Here is a 10444-nt window from a genome sequence, read left to right on the forward strand (position 1 = left end):
CCCTCGCTGTCACTTAGATCAGGCATCAGTTATGGAAAAGAATTATCTCTATAAATACATTTGGAAAGGTAGAAATGGCATCATACTATTCATTGGAGCTCCTAAACTGTGTGTTTCTTAATGACTTCTGACCAAAGGCCAAGAGCGTCAAAGGTACAATCTTCAACATAGTAGGAGCTCATTCTAGGTAACTGCTATATCGTATACTGAAAGGCCTATTCATTTTATTTAACAAATCTTTAGGGAATGTTCATTATGTGCTGTCTTATTTGTTTATTAGCACTTTCTGGAAAAGAGAGAGAGAGAGCTATAGTGGACAAGGGAAGAGAGTTGCCTAAGCAGTGATTCTCAAAACTTGATTGGTATGAGAAGCACTGAGAGTCAATGCTGGGAGAGCAAACTCTTGGCTCCATTGCCCAAAAGATTCTGATTCAGTGCACATAAAGTCAAGCACTTGAATCAGCATTTTTAAAAAGTTGATTCAGTTACAGGTGGTCCCTGGCCATACTGAGAAACATTTCACAAGACAATAACAGGATGTGGAGGTCAAGAATGAGAAACCTTGTGTGGAAACCAAACAGGCTGAGGGTACAATTGGTTAACCAAGAACCACAGAGGGCTCAGTGGGCCAGGCCTGCCAGCTGATGGTAACACAGAGCCACAGGTATGTTTTCCTTGCATCTATGAAACAGTCCATTTGGAAGCTATGGAGGAAAGCTCTATTAGCCATGGAACAGATCTAAATGGCTGGAAGAGGCACGGTTCACAACATTGGAGTTGCTGTGGCAACTGCAATGGGTGGCAGAGTTGAGCTGAGGAAGCTGTGGGAAAGAAAGAGGAGGTGAAGAACCTGTGCTTAAGATAGTGCTGTGTGATTTATCAAAGACTGCTCTGTCTATGGTAGCCACTCTATAACTCAAACAGCTGTGAAGAAATCAAAGGGCAGAGACTGGTTCTTCCAAAAATGGCTTACAGGTCATGGGATGATAGCTAGCTCATGAAGCATTATTTGCCCTTTTGGATTTTTTCATTTTGTTCCCAGTATTTCTAATATTGGAGAAGCCACCTAATGCTGAATGAATCAATCAAAAGCAAACTCAAACACAATACTCAAATATAAGGAAAATAACAACTTCAGAAAATGACCACCACAGATTTTATTTAATTAAAAATATTATACATGTTGTTGCATTTTCATGGAAAATATTGAGTTTAAAAACACCAACAGTGTTAGCTTTCAGAAACCTTAATGCACCCTGTTATGCTACCTGCTTCTTTTTTCTGTTTGTGGTGTTAACCATGTGTAAGGAATTGGGGTCCCATGTAACTAGAGCTTCCTTGAAGTTCACACCCATAGGATTGTGGGAATGAACCATTCTCTCCACAGTGGTGTTCTATCAAGTTAACTCGATTATCACTAGCTTTGGTTTCCTTGCAAACCATTAAAAGGAGCTAGCATAAAAGCCCAAAGCACATGTCAACACCAATTCAGCCCAACATGTCTACAAGAATCTGCTATGACCTCATCCAGTTTCCAAGCCAGTTAGCAGGTGAGTTTATATTCTACCTGGTGTATTAGTGTCCTGAGCCCTTCACCCAACGTCCCCTGAACCCATGGTGGGAAGACACTGCCATATAGTGTTTATATTCAAACTATCAGCAAGTACACAACAGCACATGTGGCCCCATGCACAATACTATCAAATAAAAAATACATATTGGTACAATACAACCCTTGGAATCACCGGCTAAAATATAGCCATGTGAGTATTTTTAAACTAGTCATTTGATTATACACTTGTTAAGAAAAGTAACACAGCATAAAAATTTAACTTGAAAACATCATTTCAGCTACAAACTTCTCATGTGTAAATACAAGGTGTATATAATATCACCCGCACCCTTACTACCTTCCTTTGCTTTACCAGGACTGTACCATCCCCTAACTTATTTCCTTGGTTCCACATCATAATGCTGCATCTGCATATTGCTCCCAAGTAATGTTTTTACTAAAATTGGATCTGATGTGACAGAAACTTCCTGGCTCTGTTTTTCTGCTCCTTTCCTTTAAACTGTAGTACACTTAATTTGGGTTCTGCATCCAGCTTTACATCAAAGAGAGATTAGTCTCCCCCAAAGTACACAAACAAATGAAAATAACTGGATAGCAAAAAGATAGAATTGCCTCTGCTCTTAGAAATTAGAAAACGGTCTTTCTTCTTTATAGTCTCTCAATTGATGGGAATAAAATAAGGCTGAAATTGCTTCTCACATTCTGGCTCAGTTGGGGGCATTTTCACATAGACCCCTGTAGTAAGAGGGCTTCTTTTCTTTATCTGCCAAACACAAAAGAGAAACAGTAATTATTATTGAGGAGTACAGAAGCCACTTCTAACTATAATAGGACTCAACAACTATTGGGTCCCGCCCCTACTGAAAACTGGGTGTTCAAAACATACAGAATTATAAGCCCCAGGAGATTTTCTTGATTTTAGCTATTAAAATTCATTTCTGATAAATAACTCTGTGCTATAGATGTAAAATAACAATCATTTCCCCTGACTGGAAGATAGAAGGAAGAGTCTTTGGGAAAGCTTCAGAAAAAAAAAAAACACCCCAAATGCTTATGGTAAGTGACTAGATGTTGTCCTTGGAACAGATGAGGGTGATAATAAACTTTAGTTATCCTGTTTGAGAGTTGTATTTCTCATCTCCACTCCTCATATACTCTTTATCACTCTTTCTCTGTCCACATCAGTTCCCAGTTTTTATCACCTCCATAAATTGATGTCTGGCATACTAGTCAGTGTGGCAGTTTGTAGCAAATGAGATGCAAAGAAGCTACAGCAACAGAACAGGTTCTTGGGGTGGGGAGAAGGAAGCAGGGAGAAAGGAAGGCAGAGAGAGAAAGAGCACTGGGGTGGGAGAGAAGGAGGAGGCGGGGGAGAGGGAGGAAAGAGAGGAAGTTTATGATAAAACCAGCCTTAAGCAGAGTTAGCTGAAAAACACTTTCAGAAGGAAATCTTAATAGGAGGCCAGATCCCATACCTCCTCCTCTTCTGCCAACAGCTGTAATAAGTGAAAACTGAGGTTCTCTTTTACTGGGTTGGAGGGGAGGTCAAAAGTTCCCAGTAAAACCAACTGGGTACTTTCAGGATAACAGGGAGCCCTGAACAGGTATTTTGTGGATAATTACAGTGTAGACAGGGAAGACACAAGTTGGGTAGCACTGAGAGGTGGCTTCCTGGTGAAATAGAGAGACATTAAGGGAGAGAATAAAATTTACCCAGCTGCATGGTCTTCCCTAGCAGCATTTTGCCCAACCTAATCTTGAATTTCAGTGTTGTTAACCTAAGCACAATTGTCATGAAGAGAAAGAGCAAAACAGCTGCCCCATGTTGTTCAAACGGTTACTCAAACTGAAACCCTGGTCAGAAGCACACAAATATTCGATGTCAAACACATTCATCTAAAATACCAGTCATCCTGAAACCTCAAAGGCCAATGCCATGGGTTCTAGTGTGTTCTTTACCACTGTCCTTCCCCTTCCTCATTTATTGCTTCATCTCAAGAAAACTAAACTCAAAAGCGTCATCTGGTCACTTGTCATCACTAAAGGTATCCCCACCGAAAATGGTGCATTGTCAGCATCCCACTCACCATTTTGCTCAAAGAAACAGCTGTGATGAGGAAGCTGTAAAAAAACAACCCCGAACTAACTGCTGCAAGGATCCAGAGGAGGAAATCAGAATCGGGGCATGGTTCTGGATCTGCAACAGAAAACAAAGCAGAGCCCACCTGAGACACTCTAAACTTTAAGGCCCTACTTCCCCATTGATGAAAAATGAAGAAATTTGAGCTTCCAGGCCTTAATAATATTTCTAGCCCACAGATAAGTCCTACTATTTGGTGCTACTTCCCCAGTAGTGTCATATCAAAGGCATGAGGGCAACCTTAATGATGGTTATCATTCCAGAGCAAGTTCCCCACACTGTCAATAGAAAAATGACCTTCTCCAACCCATTTTCTTTTATAGTCAGAATGCTGTGTGAATTGCCACCCACACTTAAAAAAATGGCTACCATATGGTATGCCAGAGAACTCTTAAAGAGAATTTTCACAATCTTAAAGATGAACCACCTGACATTAAGGAGCAAAACTATTTTCATGCTAAGAAGACAGTAGTACAAAAGGTGTCAGTTTAGTGATATGACTTTGCTCACCAATGACATAAATCTGCGTTCCATTGCCCATGCCCACATAGTAGGGAGGTGGGTACATGAGCTCCACCTTGCAAATGTAGAGCCCCGTGTCCATGGCCCTCAGTCCTTGGATGGTGAGGTTCACTTTGTTTCCACTGGAAGTACCAATGCAGGTGGAATCATCCAGGAAGGTCAACTCATTCTCCACGACGTACGTTGTGGCGCAGACTTCAATCATCTGGCTGCCAATCTGCCGCAACACTGTCACCCGGACCTCTTCGGCTTTTCCCAAAGACGCATACTCACATGCAAAGTTGGCAACACCCTGGCTGCTGGCCAGTACCACTGCAGGCTGGGCCACATGCATCCCTGTCATGGAAAAACCGAAGGAGGCTCAGTAACTCATGCTCACACACCATCAGGCCCCAGCAAAAATCAGAGAGGGTTTATCTTTGATGGGCATCCTCCAACATTACTTTTCAGTTTTTCTCTTCCCTTTAAACAAGTCCCTCACTCTCCCATCCCTTCCCTTCACCACCCATTACAGCTTTCCCTCCACCTCTCAGCTATCTCCCAGCTACTCTCTATAAAGGTGTTTTCTTACTGGAAAATAGTTTCTTGAAGGCAGTTGGTTGTAGCAGAAAGATCATCGACGTGACACACAGAAGCCCTGACTCTACCATGAAATGTACGATTTGTCACTCTTGTCCTGTGGACTTCATTTTCTCTGACATGTAGGAAAAGGGGATTAGATCAGATAATATCAGGGTGCCTTCCAACTCTGGTATTCTAAGGTTATAATACAACTAAAGGAACTATAGTTCAGGAACTATGAGTAGTAGAGGACACTTTGGAGGCTAAGGTACAGATTGTTGCCATATATTTCAAAGCATATCTCAGAAACTTTTGCCCACATTTTCCTGGCCTTATACCTCCATTACCCACAAGTAGCTGCATGGTGGCTTACTGCACCAGCCACCCCCTTCCCTGGCATTATTATCTTAGAGTGAGGGATGCTGCTAGATGAACAAAGCCACAAAGCAGAGGGCACCGGGTCGTTTCCTCTCCAGGCTGAGGCATCCCTGCTGTTAACTTCTGTGGGCTTCCCCTGCCACTGCCACTGCCACCACGTCTTCCGCTGCCCTCTCTCCTCACTTGAACACCCTCACAGGGTGTTCTTTTTCCCTCTAGTTTCTACAGAATAAGAAAGGTTAGTGCTCCATTCAAAAGAGGTTCACATCATCTAAAATATGGTGCCTTCATGCCAAATTATCTTCCTTCACCTAACTCCTCTCCAGTCAATTATACAAGTGACACCCCAAATTTGGACTGAACCATGTCACTCATTCAGCTCAAACTTTTTGATGTCTACATAACACTTACTGCAAAAACAAATCATGTAAATAACATTCAATATCCTTAATGATCCACTCCTAACCTATCAGTCTAGCCTGAGATTCCAGGACACCTCTCCTTATATATAAATTACTCTATACTGAAGGTGCTAGTCCTTTTCCCCAGGAACCTGTACTTGACAGCATCTGTCCTCAGATGAGACAACAATAGGATAACTGCCATTGCCATAGTTAATCCAGTAGCCCCGGTTAGACAATAATCTCCTTCAATCTTCATCTGTGTCTATCAGAGATGCCCTCTGGACATCCTCTGCATTGCTATAACTTGATTACAGTACTTAATCAAGTTCTGCCCTGTATTAAGCCTTTTTGTCCACTAATAATGCCTCCTCTAGTGTATGCCTTTGGCTGATAAACACTTGGGAGCAGCCATTATGTCCTTCCCAAACTGACACTGAAAAATTATTATTGTGTTGACTTGAAGCTTAAAGAAGACCAAGTTTCCTGCCCCACCCCAGACAAGCTCCCAATTATCTCTACTAAATCTGGTCATGTTCAGTTTCCCAGTATTCACCATAGGAGGATTTATAGGTTGAGTTAAATGCCTTAAAAAGGAAATTTGAACACTTCTAAGACTATTTAATCTTTAATGTTCAAAACATGTGAAATAATAAAAGGTATATGAATATTTCTTATCCAGTAAAAATTAAATCATTAAACATCTTTTGACTTTATATAAACTATATGATTCTTAGCAAGAAGTTCAAGAGAGAGATAAGTTTGAAATTCAGTGCGAATACTTATCATTTTACACTATGTAACAAACCTGGTATCGGCAGCTAAAGAGGTTTATTTTACCTGAAAACTGGAGAATCCACAGATAGATCAGGCAGCAATTAAGTATCTTATGCCAGACTTATCGCTTTCTTTCTTCCTTTTCTTTGTTTTACAATTTCAGACTGCTTTCATTTTTTAAATAATTAGCTAACTAGTTTATAGAGTCGGTTAAGAAGATCTTAAAATTGAGTAAAGACTTAAATGTTAAACAAGTTGGCTCATTAGTTTATAAAATTGAATTGGAGGACCTTAAAACCTTGAATTGGACAGAGAAGAAACTTTCCATGATTTGCTTCAATTAATATCCTTTTAAAAAGAAAAACCTTGAACTTGCCCTGATTCCAAGCTGAGATGTATTCAGAACTGCATATATCTTTTCTCTCTTAAGTCCCCTAACTTTACGGCATTTTCTTTCAGTCATATAGAAGTGTCTAAAACTGCTTGTGTCTCCCAAACCAACTCACATGTATTCATTAAGCCTCTACTCAACGCCTGACACTCTGCTATGAGTTGTATCTCTGCTTATTTGCTGCTGCCAGCCGTGCCCTGCCTGCCTTGGGAAACAGAGCTCTCCAAGCCTGGAGATTGGAGTTTTACCTTTAGCTTCTGGCTTTGCTAGAAATCACTGCCCTTGACTGCTGAAAGAAATGAAACCCAGGTGGGAGAAACACCTCCTCCACCTTCATGTTCCAAAAGCCTCACTCACCTCTGGAGAAGACAGGGATGAAAAGAAGAGAAAACAGGGCAGTGCAGGGCCAGGTCCCACAAGGCAGGTCCAGCCGAGCCTCATGCCTCCGGAATCCAAAGCAAGCCATGGCGTTATGGGAGCAGTGTTCAGGTCTTCAGGAAGCAGAGTGAAACCTTTCAAGATCCTGAAGCTTTGAAATGTGTTTGAACCCACACAGAATCAAGGACTTTATATAGCTGGCTTTTATCCCAGCTATATACACTCAGTATATGTAGAAGGCACCTGAATAGAAAGCCTTTTTGTTTTGGTTTTACGAGAAAGGAAGCCGTGGGTTTAGCTGTTACGTCGAAATGATAACCTCAAACACTCAAACTAAAACTGAACAAAACAAGACCAATCCAAGAATGGAAAATGAGCTCAATTTGAAACTGAAGCCTTTTCTGCATTTTGAGGATAACTAAGTGGAGACTTGGAAAATTTCCTGGAGTGCAGGAGCCCCCCTAGATCCCAACTTTATCCAATTGTCTAGGCATCTTTTAGCATTCTGTGCATTTCATTGACACCCCCAAACCACTAAGCTGCTGGCTCTGTGAGTCCTTGAACTAATGATGGAATTAATCTGTAGACATAATTAATAAAAGCTCTGCATTCTACCTGTGAGGCACCATCCCTGGCATACTTTACAAATAAGAGTTTTAATTTCTCCAAGCTCCACTTAACATTTCTCTGGAAGAAAATACCAAAATCACAAAACATGAACTGATCTGCCTCTGGTTTTACAGATTAGGAAAGAATTCAGGTGCTCTTGAAAACCTTAACAAAGAGAAACTCGAGTTTGGAGAAGATCCAAAAACTATCAACCAAAATTTTCTAAGAAATTCAAACCTTTCATAAGAGGATAAACATTGTTTTAATAGTACTTTTTCAAGCAGAAAATCCAAAAACTAAGGTTAAATATGACTGAAGTTCTTACATTTATGAAAATTTTAGACAGGGCAAATGTTCATCATATAAGAGAATACTAAGCACTGAGGACCATTCTTTAACACTGGAGAGTTTTCACATATTTCAATGATGAAAAAGTATTTATTGAGAACCCATGGTATTCCAGGCATTGTGTAAACTTAAGAGAAAAACAGAGATAATGCTTTAAGACTTCTAGAAGGCTGGCATGCTAACAGACAGTTACAACATGGAATACAGTGTTTGCCTGCCCCAGTGCTCCACGACTTCCTGTTGTCCACACACCTCAGCACAGTGGAGGAGGCTCTATCAAACATGCCCCAAATGCCTTTCTTTGTAGCCTGTCTTCCAGCACTCCCTCGCATGGCTCCTTCTTCTGTTTGTCATTTCTCCAACACACCTCTTTCAGGTCTAATCACTGCCTTTTTTTCCTCCTATTATCTTGTGTTATCCTCCTTCTCATCCTCCATAACTTAACCAACATTATCAGCTCCTCCAAAAAACCTCCCCTGACCTGCCTTTTTTTTCTATATTCCCTTATCATCTTATATAAGCCATCAAACCCCAGCTGAAATGCCAGGAGGCAATAACAACCTTATGGGAACTCATGAAGGGCCAGATCGCAGACTGGGCACTGGACAAACAAAAGTGGAAAATGTATATTCCTGCCCTTCTGGGGAGCCCACAGTGCAGGAGAGGAAGACAGGTAACCCCATGACTAGGAAAGAGTGAAACTGAAGTATTGTACAAGCTGTAGAGGAGCCATTGGATCAGTCTGTGGAGGCCAGAAAGGGTTTCTTGGAGAAAGTAAAACCTGAGCTTATCATGAAAGACAGTGGCAAGGGATGGGTATTCAGGCAGAAAGAACAGCATGTGCTAAGGTTGAGAATAGCATAAAGCATTTATTATGGTCAGTGGAAAAGGCCAGTGAGGGGAACAGCCATAGGTGAAAGCTGATGTTTTTAGGAGTGAGGGCCAATGAACCATAAGGAGCAAATTGGCATAACTGAATTCACATTTTGGGGAAATTTCCTCTCACACAGGAAGAAAGCTGGGGAGGGTGGGTTCAGAGAGGAATAAGATGTAACTGGGGAAACCAGGAAGGAAACTAATGAAATACTCCAGGCAATAAGGACTTGGCAAACTTTTTCTGTAAAGGGCCAGAGAGTAAATACATTAGCCTTTGCAGGCCCTGTGATCTGTTCTCACTCCCTAACCCTGCTTTTGTAGGGTGAAGGCAGCTACAGAACATACATAAATGAATGAGTATGGTTGTATTTAAAAAATTATTTATGAGGTCAATTATACCTCAATTTAAAAAAAAACATAATTTATACAAACAGGTGGAGGCTGGATTTGGCCTGTGGGCCACGGTCTGCCAACTCATGGTCTAAACTAAGGTGATGACAGCAGTGGCAACAAGGTCCATAATCAACAAGCAGTGAGTGGATGGAGGAATTTAGGATGACACTGGATTTATGGCTTGGGAGGTGCTGTGTTGCTCCTAGGAATTGTTCAAGTATTCGTCAAGTTTTATCTCATTCAAGTCTTGAAACTACTCTACAAGACAGGAATTGTTGTTTTTCTTAATTTATAAAGGAGGAAACCAAGGCACTGAGAGTCCATAAGACTTAGAAAATCCTCCATAGTCGATGGCAGAGCCAGGATTTGAAGTCAGCAAAGATGTTAATTGCTAAGCAAAGACTTTGAAGTCAAGAGAAGTGAATTTGAATCCTAGCATAAGTGAATTTGAATTGCTAGCTGTTGATCTAGGATGAGAACCCAATGTCCTCCAGAAAATGGTGCCTCCTTCTCAAGGCTATTGCAAGGACTAAATGAGATAATGCATGTAACATGCATAAGAGACATATTACGGCACCTGGCCACTCAATAAATAGGAGTCCTTTTTATTATAGAGTCACTGAGAAAACAGAGGTGCAATTTACTGGACTAGAAAACATAATAAGAATAGACTGAAGGTGATGAGTACAATTTGGCCACTCATGTTTAAGGTATCCATAAATGATATGGTGAAGAGACACAAAAGCAGTTGCCAATATGTATCTGGAGCACAGGATATAAATCCGACCTAAAGACACTCGTTTAGGCAACCATAAAGCCACTGATGAAAATTTCACAAGGCCAAGACACATAATGAGCACTCTATAAACATTTCATAAATGAAGGGATAAATGAATAAAAACCATTTAATATAAAAAGAAATGAGGCTTGTAACAGGACCTTACAAAAAAGTCTTGTGAGGTCCTCTAATTATACTTTTATGAAACTATATCTGCCATAGCAAGAAAATTCAATGGTTATAAAAGCCACTAGGTGAAAGAATGTTGGTAAAAAAGACATATTCATACATATTATCCCATAGATTATGTGGTAATTAC

The 10444-nt window shown here is 40.7% G+C and overlaps 1 protein-coding gene across 2 annotated transcripts; it reads right to left on the bottom strand.

Moving 5' to 3' along the window:
- Window positions 1-1196: 1196 nt before the first annotated feature.
- On the bottom strand, window positions 1197-7285 carry CTLA4 (cytotoxic T-lymphocyte associated protein 4). 2 transcript variants are annotated; one of them, XM_045854811.1, is made up of 4 exons: window positions 7101-7285; window positions 4224-4571; window positions 3661-3770; window positions 1197-2336 (listed from the first exon to the last, which is right to left on the bottom strand). In XM_045854811.1, exons 1-4 carry the CDS (start codon window positions 7207-7209, stop codon window positions 2232-2234), a joined length of 672 nt encoding a protein of 223 aa, XP_045710767.1. In that variant the 5' UTR covers window positions 7210-7285; the 3' UTR covers window positions 1197-2231. The 2 variants fall into 2 exon arrangements, with proteins under 2 accessions (XP_045710767.1, XP_045710777.1); XM_045854821.1 differs by lacking the exon at window positions 7101-7285 and adding an exon at window positions 4807-4984.
- Window positions 7286-10444: the final 3159 nt, after the last annotated feature.

This window comes from Phyllostomus hastatus, unplaced genomic scaffold (assembly GCF_019186645.2).
Source record: "Phyllostomus hastatus isolate PE091 unplaced genomic scaffold, TTU_PhHast_1.1 phas_contig_137, whole genome shotgun sequence".
Lineage (NCBI taxonomy): Eukaryota > Metazoa > Chordata > Mammalia > Chiroptera > Phyllostomidae > Phyllostomus > Phyllostomus hastatus.

Bases quoted from the DNA above. Each gene is read 5' to 3' on its own strand.
- CTLA4 (XM_045854811.1), bottom strand. From the start codon at position 7,209: ATGGCTTGCTTTGGATTCCGGAGGCATGAGGCTCGGCTGGACCTGCCT. The intron at 3,771-4,223 runs GTGAGCAAAGTC...TTTCTGTTGCAG, and splicing joins AACGCAGATTTATGTCATTG to ATCCAGAACCATGCCCCGAT. The intron at 2,337-3,660 runs GTGAGTGGGATG...TGTGTTTGGCAG, and splicing joins CTGTTTCTTTGAGCAAAATG to ATAAAGAAAAGAAGCCCTCT.